This window comes from Myxocyprinus asiaticus, chromosome 35 (genome assembly GCF_019703515.2).
Source record: "Myxocyprinus asiaticus isolate MX2 ecotype Aquarium Trade chromosome 35, UBuf_Myxa_2, whole genome shotgun sequence".
Lineage (NCBI taxonomy): Eukaryota > Metazoa > Chordata > Actinopteri > Cypriniformes > Catostomidae > Myxocyprinus > Myxocyprinus asiaticus.
This window is the reverse complement of record NC_059378.1, coordinates 31,890,924-31,909,971: the sequence shown is the minus strand read 5'-3', so window position 1 is coordinate 31,909,971 and position 19,048 is coordinate 31,890,924. Positions and strand designations below refer to the sequence as shown.

Genomic DNA, 19,048 nt, shown 5'->3' with positions numbered 1-19,048 from the left:
CTCAAATCCCTTCAATTGAATAAAAACAAGAAAAGTGACTGAAACACAATGAGAAATGTTTTGTTTAATACAACTGGTGATGTATAATGTTTTCCTCTGCATGTATGTTATTTATTTTAACTTAATTATTTTTGGTCTTGGGGTGGGGACTCATTTGATTACAACAGTGGGCCTGATCGACTCCAATATACAGTGGCCAAATTAAATATGGCAACATGTCAATAACATCAAACCTCATTAGTTTTTGCAACAGCATGTTATAATGTTTTGCCACAAGATGTACTAGAACTAATGAGGCTTGATGTTATTGACACTTTTTGGACATTGACAGCCCAGAGTCACTATTAACTTTCATGTGAAGACTTTTTAATACCTTTCCTTTTGTGTTCCACAGAAGAAAATCATTTGGGTCTGGAGCGACATTAAGTTAATGATCACTGAGAGCCCACACTCTTCAGGTGGAGTCACAATTCCACACAATTATGATGATGATTATGATATTCTGATAGGTTGAATGTATATTTGAGTCTCTCTGCTATCTGAAGTTATCCGACACAAAACCAAAACAGAATGAGCCATGTAATGAAGTTCTGCTGGTGATGTTAGCATCTATTCTCTGAATGTTTTAGGAGCCTTACATGATATGATCCTGCCAGAAGAGTAAGTAGGTGCTGTCTGATGAGATAGGAGTTCTCCAGCTGACAAACATGAAGTGTGTTTATTCTTTTCTACAAAGTGTTAAGCAGCTACAAATGACACAAAATGCAGGAGTAAGGTGTAAAACACATTTTATTACACTTCATTTATTTCAGTATTTAACTAGCAGAGTATAGAGCAGAGCTTTCCCACTTCACCCAGATAACAGCATGTGTTGTTACAGCTTGACTTGATGGAAAAACATTTAGCATATTGCACTGATACACTACATACATGGTAGTAATTATCATCCTGATGTTCAGAATAGAAGAGTTCAAACTGAAAATGCACATCTGGCACACAACAGATCATGTGTGTGTGGTGTGGAGTGTATAATATAACTGCAAAATTAAAACAAGAAATTTACTGCAGCAAGAGTGTACTTTACAATAACCTATTATTTTGTTTAATTTTTTTTTATAGAGATATATAAAAAAAGAAAAACATCCATTAAACTGACTTGATTACATTATCAGAATGTTTATTAGTTGCTTTTATTATGATCCACAGACCACAAAGAGTAGCTGACATGCAGATCACATCATAAAGCTGCTTTAACAATGACTTGAAAGGACTTAATATCAAAAGTTGTAATCTCCATCATGGACATAGAGGCCACATCTGAAAATCTTTATTAACATATTCATCAACAGAAATCGATAACCATAAGAATGAAAAGGGTACAGTCAATGCATGAAATCTACTCTGAGGACATGATAGGACACACATCTGAGGTGGGTTTATGACAGATGTTCTAAATATTTTGTACAGACAAATATTCTTAAACACGCCTCATGACACAAACCCTCTAGGATAAGACCAGGTTTACCCTGGTTCCATTTGTTCACCAGTTGCTGTTGTCCCATGACTCCTCTGAAGTCTTCTTGCTCTTGGCATCTCCAGCGTTCTCCCAGGCGTTGTCCCAGGTGTCCCAGCTGTCTCCGGTGCTGCTCTTGTTGTTGGACTGAGCGTCTAAGCTCCAGTTCTTCTCAGCAGAGGTGTTGCTGTCAGATTTTTTAGGAGCCGTGTTACTGCCGAAGGTCTCCCAGAAGTCCTGCTTAGCACCTCTGTTGTCCTCACTGCTGAAAGGATCCTGGTTCTGATAACCTTCATAAGCACTGCAAACAGATCAAAACAACTTGGTCTCCTTTGGTCAACGAGTTTATGAAATACTTTTAAACAGAAACAACACGTGTGATATGTATCTCAAAAAGAGCATGTGTTGGTGAGTGAATTCATGCCAACAACACACCATATCTAAATAATCCAACATACAGTTTAGTGCATACGTTTGCATACAGCTTTTGTCTCGTAAGTGTACACACCCCTTGCAGAATTTATGCAAATGTAAGAGATCAGAGATATATTTTTTTATTTAGACCTACCCTTCTAACGCTACATAACAGATAAGGAGTAATTTTCCACTGTCTTTGCTTGGTATATTAACACTTGTTGAACTTGTGTTGGTCAGACAAAGTCAGACTGAGCACTGAGAAACATGCAGAATATTCAATAAATTCTGCTCATTTTTACCATCTCTTCATCTTCTGCTTCTGCTATATTACCCTGCTGACTCTGCCTGGCTCTTAAAGTTTTGAACAGGATCATAGTGTAAATTCAATTACTTTTTTGTTTTGTGGAATATATGTAAATATCTGTTATGGCAGTAGCTTCATCAGGACAGCACTAATGCAAACTTCTGCACTCAATGGTATGGTTGCTCAAAATCATCACAAAATGGTGTTTGCAGCCTCTCTTAACTTGTGTAATCTGATGTATTTACAAGGAAAACAGGATGATCAACAATAAATAATGTAGGGCGGGACTTGTTTTCATCAATGTGGAATTGACTGGATGGTGAAAAGTGTTCATAACATTCCAGAATATAACCAAATGAGTTAAGCCAAAGAGAAAAGTTGTTTCAGAGGTGAAGCAAGTGATCACATTTGGATAAAAGATTATAAAGACACGTTTCGTTGTTTTCTTTGGAATAGCATGCAGTCATGAATAGTGCTCAATAAGACCAAGAATGCATAATAAAAAATTTAAATTGTTGACTTTAAATTACATTTATTTATTATCAATGATAATATCTGGGCATCAAAATGTTTGTACAGTGAATGCGAAACACAAATAGTTATCTGTAAACATCTGTAAATCTGTAAATAAATAATTATAACAACATTCAAATTTTTTCACATAAGAATTTTTTTAAACAGTTCTTGATTTGTCAGGTCAGTTACAGTAAAAGTCAAATCTGAAATATCATGAAGTGTTTCTGATGCAGCTTTAGTTCTGTCTAAATGAAAAGCTGCATCAAAACTGCTTTAAACTTTACCATAATCAGTTTATCATTTTCTGTGGCTGTGCATGAGATATTATATTTCAAGTGTGCAATTAATTGTTTCAAGTGATCGTGATTCCAGATTAAATACATTTGTCGTATCTGTGCCTTTTTAAAAAGTCTGTGTAAAGGCACCTTTGCATGGTATATGTACTGCTTCAGTTGCAGCTTTAACGCTGTGTGTAAATACTACTATTTATTAGTGTAAATACAAGTCCCCTTTCAAGTCGGTCTCTCAACGCTGTGTCAGTGGACCTGTTTGCCTCCCCAGACACAGCCGCCTTTGGTTGTCCATGACTCAAGCTCCACTGGGCTTGGATGTCCTAGCTCACAAATGGCCAGTAAAACACCAGTATGCATTTCTTTTTGTCTGCTTGCTACACCAAGTGCTGTGCAAAGTTCGGGAAGACAGGAGCTAAACTGTCAGCACATGAGCTGAAGGAGCTGGTGGAGCTGCAGGAGCTGCTGGATGCTCCTCCATGGAAAATTCCCTTGAGGAGAGATCTGCTCTCGCAGGTTCGAAGCCCGATCTGGCATAGCCATCCGGTTCTTTAGAGACTCCACGTCTGGCCCTTGAACGGGGCTTGTCAGACACTTAAGGGTTGTCGCGGCCAGTACTGGACACCATATTACAAGCTAGAGTGCCCTCAGTGAGGCAGCTCTACACTTTGAAATGTCAACTTCTTGTTGCTTGGTGTTGCTCCCAAGGTCAGAACCCAGCGCACTGTCTTGTGCAGGCGGTGCTCCGCTTTTTGCCAGAGCATTTGGATGCAGGTCTCTCTCCATCCATGCTCACAGTTTGTGTCGCTGCCATACTGGCAGGAAATGAGACATGTGTTCATCACTGGGCAAACACCCTTTGCTCAGTAAATTCTTAAGGGGAGCTAGATGGCTGAGGCCCTCTCACCCTGCATACTGTCCCAGTCTGGAACTTAGTGCTGGATTTACATGCACTTACGGGTCCCCTGTTGGAGCCCTTAGAGGCGGTAAACTTACGCATACTCTCGTTGAAGACTGTGCTGCTGCTGCTCGCTTTGGCTTCAGTAAAGTGTGTTGGGGACATTCAGGTCCTGTCGGTCAAAGATTCTTGCTAAGAGGCTTGTTAAAGGCAGTCCTTAAGCCTAGGGAAGGGTATGTGCCCAAGGTTTTGGACACTCCATTCATGGCTCAGGTTGTCACCTTGCAGGCGTTCTCTCCTCCTCCGTTAGGGTTGGATATATTGCAAATATGTGTTGACCGAACGAGACAATTCAGGCTGTCAGATCAGTTATTTGTCTGCTTTGGATCCCGCGCCTGGGTTGTTGATGTCATTGCACTCGCTTACAATTCACAATGCATGCAGTGCCCCATGGGTGTAAAAGCTAATTGCCAGGAGCATGGCTTCCTCCTGGGCCTGAGCGAAAGGGTTGTCTCTAGAAGACATCTGTCTTGGGCTTCCCCTAACACCTTTGCCAACATGGGACGTTTCCTCTCTCTGTTCCCAGATTTTGGCTACGAAGGAGGTTATTAATATGTCAATGTTTCATTACACTGCTTGGCTAATTGCTTGTACTGTTTTTACGTGGTTTTATAACCTCACTGTTCTCTCTCTCACTGTGTATGTGAAGAGGAGCTCTCAATGTTTTCACCATCCTGGCTGGCTAGTGGGATTGCTAGTAATGTTTTGCCAGGTTTTGCAACCTTGGTGTTTTTTCTCTCTTCCTTACCATTTGTCAATGTGAAGGGGAGTTTATTTTCAATGTTTTTCATTACCCTGTTGGCTGACGCAGCATCGAGAGACCGACTTGAAAGGGAACGTCTCGGTTACAAATGTAACCTTGGGTCACTGAAACGAGACACTGCATAGGGAACGAGATGCTGCATAGCTTACCGGACTACTACGGAGGAACAGAGATATGGATCCACCTTTCATTTGAAAAATCCTGATGGCAATGTGTCTAAACGTTAGCAATGACCCGCGCATGAGGGGCAGTTAGGATATAATGAAGGGTGGGACTCAATTTTATTCATTGGGATTTTATAACATTTTAGATTGTAATTTGTAGGCTATGATATTATTGGTTAATATTACTGTTTGGTTGTGACAGCAGAAAATTACTTTCAGAGGTGGAGAAAATTAATTACATTATGTTGAAAGATTATGAAAATAAATATTTTTTCTAGGTTAATGGTTCACAATAAGACCAGTGACACTTACTATGGTAGTCAAGACTCATGTCTTTAGAAGCATAAATAAACTTAAAATTGAAGGCATTTACCTCTCATCTGTGCCGTCTTTTCCACCAAAGAAGGATGTCATATCCTTCCAACCCTTTGCACCTGCTCCCTGAACCTTCACAAACATACATAAAATCAACTCAACACCACTGCCAATGCCATTGCAATAAACATTCATATAATCACAATAATATTGGACCTACAGTAACTTTGAACTGTTTAAATAAATAACAAACTTTGTAGCATTCTAAAATAAGTTAGACATAGCCCAAAATATGAAAAAATTAATTATTGACATTTAGATTACAAAACATTTAGACATTTAGATTAAATAATGATTATTTAGCCATTGTATTGAAAAACTGTCAAAAGGCAGAAACAAAAATTGTTTCTGCATATTTGTTCTCAAGCACTTAAACAAAAAAATAATCAGTATTAGTATTGTTTGTAAAAACAATATTGGTGGATCTCTAATTTCCATATAGCACTAAAACACGTGATTGTTATGATTAAATTATTTGAATAATTTCTAAATCATTGTTGTACTCACCAATGTAATCACACAATGGTAGCAGAAAACAAGAAAAATAAACTTTAATTCAGATACAGAAACAGTACTCAATGCTCAAGTTCTCAACCACACTCCTCTGACTCAGAGAAATTAAGGCCGCTGGTATCAGTGTAAAACAGTACTTAATTACTGTGGTAATCCATCAGTAATTGATCATGTGATCAGAGGAGGCGGATTTGAGAACGATCAGGCAGCATTCTGCCCTGTACCTTTGTGGCCAGTCCTGTGATACTGACAGCCATGTCGTCAAATAACTTTCCTTCCTTCACCTAAATGAGTTACAGCAGCATTAGTGAGCAGTTAACAGAGCTTAATTTATAACTGTATGCAGATGATACTTTTCCAACTTTTAACATTTGAAGGACTTTCCTCAAAACTATAGCAACATAATATTACAGACAATTACACATGATACAGAGAACGTGTTTTGGCAATAATTGAAATACCAAGCCTATCCTTAAACTATGACATGCAAGCTCATCATGTGTAGCTTACAATCAGGGAAGTATTAAAGATCTCTAATAGTAAAATATTATACTACACAAAATGAAGACAATCATTGCTAGAACATTAAAACTGTATCAGCTTTGCTGTTGGGATTTAATTCATCCAACATAATAATGTGACTTTATTATACAAATAGTAAAGAAAGTTATCAGCTGCAAAAAGTTCCAAGGCTTTACAGCATTGTGTTTGACCCACATTCCCAATTATTCAACACTAGAGCTCCAGCAATAAGGATACAGGCTCAAGCATGTCATCTGGGGCCATATAACAGAAACTTTCTATCTTAAGTTTAGATCTGACAAGTTCAATTATAAAGGCCCTTTCACACCAAAAGCATCCAGAAAATGCTAGGTGAATCGCAGACAAATGACACATTCACACCAAAAGTAATCATCTTAACCATATTCATGTCTTCATAATAGGTGGCACTGATCGACGGTCAATTTTACTCCGGTACAATAAGTGCTGCAAAGCACCTTTCAGCTGATCCACCCTCACAGATCACGGATGAGAAGAACTACTTGACAAGTTTGCAAAACAACCATGGAATTGCAGAACAAAAGACAAGCAAGCAAGTTCTCTAGCGAGCTGCTCGGGGAAAAAAAAAAAAAAAGGATTTCCTCACTAGCTGCTGCAGCGCTTCCAAGTTGTTGATTTGCTCAACAAGGAACACTTAGACACATTCACAAACTAAAATCCACGTAAGATCATAAAGTTTTTAAAAATGTGATGTAAGGCAGAGATACAGAAATATAATTAACATGTTAAGATAACCCATACGAGTAAAGATGTGATAGTTTTCAAGACATTTGATGCAAAGAAAACACACATCACTGTCGGTTTAGGATTTCTTCCTTTTAGTTACAGTGTTTAATGTCGGAGGTCAAAACAGCTTTCTGTGCTTTAGCTCCATCAATTGCGCTGGTTTTGGTTACTGCAGAAGCTCCTGACACGTGATCTAAAGCACATTTTTATTGGTTGGGGCATTTCATTGTGGGGTGAGAATAAAAAATTTTTTTTTTTAAAATCAATGTACTCACCGTAAAAAAAAAAGGGCTTTGTCAGTGCGAGGATGTACGTTCTCTATGTGAATGGTTCCATAGGAATCCACTGTTTCAATTCAAAATCTTCAACATGGCAAAATTTCGCATTTGGTGTGAACGGGCCTTTGGGACATTTGAGAAGCAAATACTAACTTTAGGATAACCCAAGCCGTGTTCTAACGTAGTTGTTTCTGAATCTATGATTAACCATTTCATAGAATTGACAGTAACGTTAGGTAGACGTCTCTTGGCCACTTTCAGAGGGGAATTCACTAAGAATGAATTGCGGCCAGAAAAAGTGTTGTTTATTTGTAGATGTTGTCTGCGCTGGTTAAGTGGCCAATTCACTAATTGAATTATGCAGATCAGGTGCAAACGAGACCAAAAAATAAATCTGCGCTGAACACATTTTACATGGCGCAATTCCGATCTTGTGGGCTGGTTCTCAGCGCTAAATAGCAGCGGGAGCAGTAGACAACCGCAATCTGACTCAATCTTTTACCTAGAGATTTGAGTGTTAAATCCAGTTATGAGCTTTATGAAACAGCGAGTCAAACAGTGTTGATATTCCACATATTTAATGACTGTTTCATGAGCATCACATTCTCCTCAAACATGAGAGAAAGAGTAATACAGAACACTCTGTACGTGATACTACAAAACAAAAGGAAACTATACAAGAGGTAAATCAGTATGGCAGATCTGTCATCATCTCTCTTCACCAGCTCACACACATACTGTGTACTAACACCCAACATGTTTGCATTTACATTTATGCATTTGGCAGACACTTTTATCCAAAGCACCTTTACAGGGCATTCAATGTATACATTTTTTTTATCAGTTTGTCGATACAGTTTTATCAACATGTAATATGCAAATGAGCAGGTAGTGTCTTAAAGGCACCATGCATACAAGTATAAATGCGAGTTATTACACTGACACTGTTACATTAGCTATGATAACACATACGTTAGCTAGTTACTTCACCAACAGCTGTGTTTGCCTCAGTGGTTGCTTGGAAACAGGGCTGCGTTAAAAAATACGATGATAGATCAGCATGTTCTTCTTGCCAATACATGTATCGATGCAGCTGAGTCCATATCGATATTATGCAGCACTTTGAAAGTTTGACTGTAGACTGTCATGTCTATCATGCGCACAAGTTGGCTCCGATCCCCCGAGACATATGTTAATACCAGGTCTAAACAGGGCAAGAGTGACATGTGACAAGAGATGTCGTTGCTAAGACACAAAGACGTGCACTTAAAGGTATACATTTGATTATATTCTGAAGAACAGACGAAAGAAAAGCGGCTAGTGTGCGTGTCTGATTCATGTACTGATTTACTGTACATGGATTGTGAATAGCCTATATACTGTATATATGAATCAGATAAAGGTGGCTGTAAAAATGACGTGGCTGGTAAATTTGGGTAAAAAAATACATTTAAAAAAAAAAGTTAATTTCGTACCCTGCTCTTAACCAAGGTGCAGAATACCAAAGATCTACAGTGGAGCATCTTAAATTTCACATGCGAGGGTGAGTTAGACTAACTATATTAAGAAAACACAATTTCAGGCTAATATGTCTTTTCATTTGAATTTAGCACAGCATATTTTTCACTGCCTATAATCTGTAACACTTCCTGTGTATTTATGAATGTGGCCTAAAATATGGGATATATAAGTTCTATTAAATGTAATAATTACTAGTTTCATGTTATGATTATTATACAAAACTTCATTTAAACACAATCACAAGTGAGTTGTGTTTGACTTCTGTTAAGACTCAAGTTTTTTGGGGGGCCTGGGTAGCTCAGTGGTAAAATACGCTGGCTACCACCCCTGGAGTTCACTAGCTCGCTAGTTCGAATCCCAGGGCGTGCTGAGTGACTCCAGCCAGGTCTCCTAAGCAACCAAATTGGCCCGGTTGCTAGGGAGAGTAGAGTCACATGGGGTAACCTCCTCGTGGTCGCTATAATGTGGTTTGTTCTCGGTGGGGCGCATGGTGAATTGAGCGTGGTTGCCATGTGATAAGATGCACAGGTTGACTGTCTCAGACACGGAGGCAACTGGGATTCGTCCTCCGCCACCCGGACTGAGGCGAATCACTATGCGACCACGAAGGACTTAGAGCGCATTGGGAATTGGGCATTCCAAATTGGGAGAAAAAAAAAAGGGGAAAAATCCACAAAAAAAAAAAAAAAAAAGTTTTTTTTAATCCTAGAGGCTTTGCCTTACCTGTTGCACACTTTAAAAACAGGATTTGATTTTGAGCCAGAATATTTTAAACTATCAAAAGGGCAGCAAAAAATACTTTAAAATCAGAAAAAAGAAAGGGCGAATAAAAGTAATTTTCTTTTGGTAACAGAAAGATATATGTTGCTTTTCTTCTCTTATTGTGTTTTGAATGGCGCAAAATTATAGGTTTTGCCCAAACTCTTTAGCGGTTTACATTTACATTTAGTCATTTAGCAGATTCTTTCAAATCAAATAACTTTTATTGGTGTTTTTTTATTGGTGTATTTATCGTTACAGATTCTTTTATCCAAAGCGACTTACAAATGAGAAACATAAGAAGCAATTTGTCATACAAAAGTCAACAATACAGGTGCTGGTCATATAATTAGAATATCATCAAAAAGTTGATTTATTTCACTAATTCCATTCAAAAAGTGAAACTTGTATATTATATTCATTCATTACACACAGACTGATATATTTCAAATGTTTATTTCTTTTAATTTTGATGATTATAACTGACGACTAAGGAAAATCCCAAATTCAGTATCTCAGAAAATTAGAATATTACTTAAGACCAATACAAAGAAAGGATTTTTAGAAATCTTGGCCAACTGAAAAGTATGAACATGAAAAGTATGAGCATGCACAGCACTCAATACTTAGTTGGGGCTCCTTTTGCCTGAATTACTGCAGCAATGCGGCGTGGCATGGAGTCGATCAGTCTGTGGCACTGCTCAGGTGTTATGAGAGCCCAGGTTGCTCTGATAGTGGCCTTCAGCTCTTCTGCATTGTTGGGTCTGGCATATCGCATCTTCCTCTTCACAATACCCCATAGATTTTCTATGGGGTTAAGGTCAGGCGAGTTTGCTGGCCAATTAAGAACAGGGATACCATGGTCCTTAAACCAGATACTGGTTGCTTTGGCACTGTGTGCAGGTGCCAAGTCCTGTTGGAAAATGAAATCTGCATCTCCATAAAGTTGGTCAGCAGCAGGAAGCATGAAGTGCTCTAAAACTTCCTGGTATACGGCTGCGTTGACCTTGGACCTCAGAAAACACAGTGGACCAACACCAGCAGATGACATGGCACCCCAAACCATCACTGACTGTGGAAACTTTACACTGGACCTCAAGCAACGTGGATTGTGTGCCTCTCCTCTCTTCCTCCAGACTCTGGGACCCTAATTTCCAAAGGAAATGCAAAATTTACTTTCATCAGAGAACATAACTTTGGACCACTCAGCAGCAGTCCAGTCCTTTTTGTCTTTAGCCCAGGCGAGACGCTTCAGACGCTGTCTGTTCAAGAGTGGCTTGACACAAGGAATGCGACAGCTGAAACCCATGTCTTGCATACGTCTGTGTGTAGTGGTTCTCCCCCACATTTTTGAAAGGGTTTTGTTTCACAATCCTCTCCAGGGTGCGGTTATCCCTATTGCTTGTACACTTTTTTCTACCACATCTTTTCCTTCCCTTCGCCTCTCTATTCATGTGCTTGGACACAGAGCTCTGTGAACAGCCAGCCTCTTTTGCAATGACCTTTTGTGTCTTTCCCTCCTTGTGCAACATGTCAATGGTCGTCTTTTGGACAACTGTCAAGTCAGCAGTCTTCCCCATGATTGTGTAGCATACAGAACTAGACTGAGAGACCATTTAAAGGCCTTTGCAGGTGTTTTGAGTTAATTAGCTGATTAGAGTGTGGCACCAGTTGTCTTCAATATTGAACCTTTTCACAATATTCTAATTTTCTGAGATACTGAATTTGGGATTTTCCTTAGTTGTCAGTTGTAATCATCAAAATTAAAAGAAATAAACATTTGAAATATATCAGTCTGTGTGTAATGAATGAATATAATATACAAGTTTCACTTTTTGAATGGAATTAGTGAAATAAATCAACTTTTTGATGATATTCTAATTATATGACCAGCACCTGTATATTCAGTATCGCACTACTAAGTTCTCAAAGTGGCTGGAAAGCCAGTTCTGCGGAAACCTGTCGTGCAGTAAGGATGTTTCGCTATTAACCGCAATTAAAAATGTCACGGTTAACTTAACCGTAAGAATTTAGAATCTATGGTCAAAAACTGTGAAATTTTTTATTTACACATGGCAAAAAATATTCTTTATATAATATATACATTTATAATATAAAATAGTTATTTGGTGTAAACCTAGCAAAATGTATAAATCTATTGTGCTTGTGCCTGGTTAGTGCAACTGGTGTTACGGTTGGGGACGGTGTCCGAGTGGTGCTTGGCCAGGAATTGCGGACTGAACAGGAACTTTCATTCCAAGTGAAACTGTGGCTACACACAAACTTCAAACTATAACAGAGGATTTCGATCTACCAGACTCATATCCACAGAAAAAGCGACTCAATATTGAGAGCATTTGAATGACTGAGAGTTACTGAAGACGACAGATGTAAAACACACAGACAGAAGTCACATAAAGGTACACATCCTATAAATGGGACAGGACTTTCCACTAGTCATCCAACAACCAACTAGTAATTTTAATGTTTTAGCTGTGGTACTTTTAAAGGGATGAATTTAGATATGCAACTTCTTGGAATGCTTATGCGTGCTAACGGCGCACTGTGATTTTGCGTGTAGTTACTATCAGCGGTGTAAACTTCAAGAAGTTGCGTTTCAACTTATCCTCTTTATTTAAAGCATTACTTGTCTATAAAATTCACCTTTTTTAACAATACATTTCAATATTATTTATTATCAAACTTTAAATCGCCCAATGAAAGCAATGTTTCCGGTAATATGCGTAGTGCACAGTTTTTATTTATTTATTTTGTGAGGTGTTGTTGACAGAGTAAAGGACAGTATTTTTATGTATTCTTTATTGTGGGATGTCTGACAGACAATGGATTGCTTCTGTTGTGCCTCACCGGACATTGGTCTCACTCTTCAATTTTTACTCGATAAAACAAAGGTCCCCCAGAACAGCAAAACACACATACTGGTAATCAAAGAACTACAGCAGTGCCCCATGGTGAGCACAAAGGAGACAAATGGTTCAACCAGGCCCTTGCTATGACCGGGCCATAAAACCAGGCAGATGTGTGAATGCCTTCTGGGATCACATCTTCTCTCCCCACTCTGGTGCCATCTTATCAGGAGAACAGAACATCAAAGAACACAGATACATTCCTCACCCCTTCTGGAGGCCATGACTTGGGCACAGAAACAATGAACTTGGCATCTTAATGACTTATACAGAAACACACTTCTATGTACATGTATGTTATGCACACTTAATGTTAGAGTAGATCTAGGTATCCATCATGTCTTTGCATGTAATGTTTTCTTGCTATAACCTTAGGTAATGCACTAGTCTGATTCTTTTAAATTAGTGTTTGAATGTTTAGCTGACTAGTTATAGTACTAGATAGGTCATGTTTGATATCAATGTAATCAGTTTCTCATTTCCTAAATGTTGGAATATGGTGTCTCAAAGTAATATGCACGGTACTGCCATTATAAGAATGAGTACCGAATTAATCCACAAAATCCTGATATGCAAATAAGGGTGGTCCAAGAGACAAAGAAACAGTTTCCCGCCTAAAATTCAGAACCAGGATTGGCTCAATCCTAGGATTAAATCCCACTACTTGGAACCAATAGTCAGTTGTCAGTTTTCATCAGAAGATTGCTGCTCATCTGCTCAGACTTCATCCTGCTTATCCAGACAGACTCTGTGAGAGCATCTTATTCTCCAAAATTGCTCCGAGACACACTCTCTCTCTCCAACATAGCAAGAAAATGGTGAGCATACTTTTACATACACTGATACATTAAGTTAAGATTCACCAACTGCATTCACGCAGAGAGTTATTGCTTTAAGCTAAATGGTTTACTGATGGTTTTAAGTACACTGTAACTGATAAAATGTTTGTAATTTTAATGGTAAAAGACTGTAAAAATGCTAGATTTTTTTTTATTATTAATGAGCATTAACTGTAAAATATACAGTAATTTTTTTTATATATATTTTAAGACAAAGTAGTTTTTACAATAAAATGTAAAAAATAAAAATTTTTAGATGTAAAAAGTATGATTTTCCTGTATAATTAAATGGTAAAAATGTACATTATGTTTAACAAGAGAGTACATGTACTTTTTACAGTAAATTATTGTTAAAATTACAGTAAAAACAATAATCAGGCATTCCCACAATACCCTGCATGACCCATCATATTTCATGATATTTTATGGGAATAGTTATGTTTCTTCTTATTTTTAATATGAGTTACATACACTACTGGTCAAAAGTTTTGAAACACTTGACTGAAATGTTTCTCGTGATCTTAAAAATCTTTTGATCTGAAGGCGTATGCTTAAATGTTTGAAATTAGTTTTGTAGACAAAAATATAATTGTGCCACCATATTAATTTATTTCATTATAAAACTAAAATGTAATAAAAAAATAAAAAAAGTTTTTGAAATTGATGACTTGGACCAAATAATAAAGAAAAGCAGCCAGTAAGTGCCCAACATAGATGGGAACTCCTTCAATACTGTTTAAAACACATCTCAGGGTGATACCTCAAGAAATTGTTTGAGAAAACGTCAAGAGTACAAGAGTCAAGAGGCAAAGGGTGAGTACTTTGAAGATGCTAAAATATAACACAGTTTTGATTTATTTTGGATTTTGTTTAGTCACAACATAATTCTCATTGTTCCATTTATGTTATTCCATAGTTTTGATGACTTTACTATTATTCTAAAATGTGAAGAAAAAATAAATAAATAAATAAATTATAATAAAGAATGAGTGTTTCAAAACTTTTGACCAGTAGTGTATATTGGGGTGTTCTGTTTTATATTTGGTGGCTCAGCGTTTAACGCTCTGGGTTACTGACCAGAAGTTTGGGGGTTCAAGCTCCAGCACCACCAAGATGCCACTGTTGGGCCCTTGAGCAATGCCCTTGACCCTATCTGCTCCAGGGGCGCCGTATCATGGCTGACCCAGTGCTCTGACCCCAGCTTAGCTGGGATATGTGAAAAAAAGAATTTTACTGTATATGTTCAAAATGTATAATGTGTGACAAAAAAAATAAAGGCTTCTTCTTCTACTATTGTAGTTTAGTTCATGTTTACTGCATTATTTAAATTTCACATATGTTACCCTGATGGTGTTTGTGTGAGTGACACTGAGCACTGTGTCTACATGTTTATTGGTCCTTGCTCCTGGAAAAGCCACTATTGGTGAACTTCATGTCATCATGTGCTCTTCTGTAAGTTTTACAGTGATTAACAATACCTAAAAAAGCAGACTTGTACAGTTTCAGAAGGTTAGTATCAAGTTTGAGTTTTTTTACTGTAAATTTATGCAGATAAGCAGTGTTGTGCCCTATATTGGAGTGTCTCTTATCATTTACCTCCTATTTACTTATTGTGTATTTATCAGTTTTCCTATTGTATGGCCGTGCATAATGTCCATGTATTCCTAAGAAACGTGTCCATTAAAAATTGTGATATGATATGCCTTTTTTTGTTTGCCTCAGTGATGTTGCATTATAAGAAAATTTGCAAAAAAAACGTAAAACCATGATTTTTTTTCACAGATGTTAATCTATGCCTTTTTTCTACATAAATATATGCATATTAGTCTGTGGACGCACAGCTCATAGAGTGCTACTCAAGCTGTGTTTCAGTAAGATTCATTGGCAGATACCTGTACCATTCAAATCAAATGGCACAAAAGATCGATGTTTATTGAAAGAGAGGCTTTAAACACGTCATTTTGGATCCCACCCAGATGCCGTTCTTCTCTGGGAGTCTACAAGATCTTCATGACTGCTATTTGCATTAAATCTGCATCTGATTTCCCACTGGATATTGGGCTTTATGAATACATTTTTGTCCCACCTGGAAGACCGGCTTATCTATATGATGAGTCGAGCTGTCAAATGGGTGGGACTTCGCAACAAACAGCCAATAATTGAAACGTGATGCACGTGATTGACAGTGTATGAAATATTCAATCACAAATGGCTGTTGAGTGTGAAAAGTTCAGCAGCTCAGAGATTCACACGCAGTTATAATATGATATGTTGCATATTGGCACTTCTAATTGCTGCAAAAGAGCTTTGAGCTTAGTCAATGGTTTTCGTTAAGAAATGCCACTGTTTGATAGTAGTTTAAGCAGCCTTTAGAGAGGAACATTGCCAGGGCTGCAGACTGCGACTAAAATGGTCGCAAATGCGACCAAAATATTTTATTGCGACAATAATTTCAAATCTAGATGCCTTTGGCAACAGTCAGGTTGTGTGCATTCATATGTGGTTTCGTCAGATATCATCTTGTGTGTTACTGAATACATCTTTAAAGCGCACAACAGTGTGTCTCGAGCTGCTTTTCACCCGTTCTGTTGTGATGATGAGCTCACTGCATCGCACACAATAACAAAACCTGTGCGAGAGAGAATGACTCTTTTGAAGAGATTCTTTTTCAAGAATCACCCGAAAGGAACTGAGGGTTTGAACTCAGGAGCTCAGGTTAGCAGTTTTAATCCGATTCACTTTCTCAGTGAATCAGCCGTCAGTGAGTTCACAACTGGGAGCGCAGACATTTCAAAATAAGAGTCCCATGTGTATTTCGGGCTTCTTTATAATTAAAAGTCCCGTATTGTGTACCACTTTTTTTTCTTCTTCTGGTAATTATTGATTGGGATTGGAGTAGCACAATAAACTTCATCTGGGATTTCATTCAATTTGCTCTGTGTCTGAGCCATCCGGTAACAGTACAGAAAGGCTAAGGAAATATTGTAATACAATTTAAATTATATGTATGAGATCAAGCTTTTGACACTTAGGACAATTGAGGGACTTGTACACAACTATTACACAAGGTGCAAACATTCATTGATGCTCAAAAAGACAACACACTACTATATTGATACTATACTTTATGTAATTATCTGTGATGTAGATTCTGAAGAGCAGTACTAAATAAATAAAAAAAATATTGTATCTCTTCTATTTGTATAAATTATGAAAGGGGTGTGAACATTTATGAGACAAAAGGGAATGTTATCTTATTACCTTAACTATATATACTGAATCTAAATTGAGCAATTCTGTGATTTGGCAACTAAAAACAGCCATTTGGCTCCTTAATGTTTCAGTTTAGGAGCCAATGGCTCCTAAGTAATTTTTTTTAGTCTGGAGCCCTGATTGCAGACACCAAAAACAATAGTCTCTGCTAGGGATGTGCCCAAAGCCGAATACTTTATTTGGAAAGGCATGAATAATGACTTCAAAACGAATAACGGATTCATACGAATAATATAAAAAATAATTGTATGACTGATTATCCAAAAAGCACAAGGATAAAGCAAAATTTAAATAAACATATCCAAAATTACAATGAATTTATGAATCTGTGCAGCCAATATTTCTTTATATTTCAAATATTTCATTGTGATTTCAGATCGGATGGCCGCGGTCTCGACTCCGTTTGCGGTCTCCGTTAATTGTGCGTGTCTGGAGCTTGCCAAGTGTAATATTAACTAAGATACAACATCATGTACACTTTCCACTTCTTGAAATGTCTATGTTAATGTATCACATGATTCACATGTGAGTCTTATGTATTTATTTATAGCCTAAACCTGAGCACGATGTTAAATTCCTGAACTGAAGTGATTTAACGTCGGAGCTCGTCTTCCTATCTCTTAAAGTTGACCACATTTATATTCACATCAGTGATTAAAATAATTAACTGGTTAAGATTTTATTAAAAAAAAAAAAAAAAAAAAAGAAGTTAAAATGCTCCATAAAGGGTTAAATGCTCCACTGAGTATTCATCTATTATGAATACTCCTCTTTATGGAAAACGAAGAATCGGAAACATGCTCCGTCTTTTTTTTTTCTTTCTTCTTTAAACTGTGCTGAATTTGAAAATGTTAAGTGTTCCTGAACACTGGTGAATTTAAATTCTATATAAACTTAACATTATTATTATTATTATTTAACTAAATAATGGTGTCCTATCATAAAACATTCTTTTTTGATAGGACTGTCACCTGTTTGTAGGCTATATTGATTTTATTTTAATTTATTTTAATGTTTGAATTTGTATTTATTATTCGCTGCAAAAATGTGTGCTTGACATTTCACATTTTGCTTGACACCTATTGCCTCCAGAATAATGTTGTTATACATGCACAGACAAACAAAATTCTGTTTCATGCAGATTAATATCTGAAATACCAGGAGAAACCACAACATATAGCACAGTTAATGTAACCTACAAATTCAGCTTAATCTGGTAAGAATAAAAAAATATATATATATTTTTGAAATAATTATTATTATTAGGCTATTATTATAAAAAGCCATACAAGGCATATTTTATTAATAGAAACTATAAATGTAAGAGTAATACTTAAAAATGGGCATTTCATTTAGATTTGACGCACTTCTGGTTTAAGCCCCGCCCACACTCGGTTCTATCCGAGACAGATACAGATAATTTTGTCATATGAACAGATACAGATACAAATACATATAATGGCTCCCCTGCACACCCCTAGTCTCTGTTTCCCCATTTTTGAAAAGCACCAGCCGCAACTGGCCTGGACATGACTGTTGATAATTGAGTAATTTAGGATTTCCCTACGTTTTAGGATCCCCCCCAAAAGAATAAAAATATTCACTTATATTTGCTTGGAGAAAATGAAGCCTATTTTTAAGACCATGAAGAAGTTTTGCATTGTGACATTATTTCCCTGACAATAATTCAAGCACATCCAACCCCCCAGCCCCCCTCATCCCCAATTCTCATATCCACGTGAAATGCAGAAATGAAAATCATCCAGTCCAGATACAATAATTTTTGTTGTATTAAAATCTGCATAAAATAAAATCAGTACAATTAATACTACCAAAATGTATAATACATTACAGTAATGAGAATTATTATTATTTGCATTACGGCAAATGATTATGTGAAAAAAAATATCAATGGTCTTAAAAACAGGCTTCATTTTCTTTAAGGAAAATATTAATTTATTTTAATTTTGATGGGAAATATGACCCAGACATGTTCTTCACAGGTTTTATGACATTCACGTTATTATACTGTATATTGTATACTGCATTTGCTAACAACACTCAATCAGCACAGCTAGTGAAAAACAGCTAGTGTTATATTTTGCTCATATATCCACTTCATATAACACTCACTTTTATTCTTTAAATACACTAGTTTACAACAGTATCACAAGCATGATCATTACCTTCTCTTGTGTGGGTTTGATAACGGTGTTATTTAATGTTTGGCCCAATTCTGCAGCCTGAAATATAAAAATGAATAAAGCCACATGAGCATACTGCACACAACATTACAGATGGGAATTGTGTAGTGTACCTCTAGCTTTATATAATACAACTTCATAAGTGTG

At 37.0% G+C, this 19,048-nt stretch overlaps 1 protein-coding gene across 8 annotated transcripts in view; it reads right to left on the bottom strand.

The window, feature by feature from the left end:
- Positions 1–771: 771 nt before the first annotated feature.
- Positions 772–19,048, bottom strand: part of arfgap1 (ADP-ribosylation factor GTPase activating protein 1) — a 78,671-nt gene continuing 60,394 nt past the window's right edge. For 3 of the 8 annotated variants that reach the window (XM_051672339.1, XM_051672340.1, XM_051672342.1), the window contains 4 exons: positions 18,884–18,940; positions 6,038–6,097; positions 5,299–5,372; positions 772–1,814 (listed from right to left, as the gene is read on the bottom strand). In XM_051672339.1, coding sequence (XP_051528299.1) covers positions 1,541–1,814; positions 5,299–5,372; positions 6,038–6,097; positions 18,884–18,940 — 465 coding nt within the window. In that variant the 3' untranslated portion in view covers positions 772–1,540. The remainder of the gene's footprint in view (positions 1,815–5,298; positions 5,373–6,037; positions 6,098–18,883; positions 18,941–19,048) is intronic. The other 5 variants (XM_051672341.1, XM_051672344.1, XM_051672346.1 and 2 more) reach the window with 2 other exon arrangements.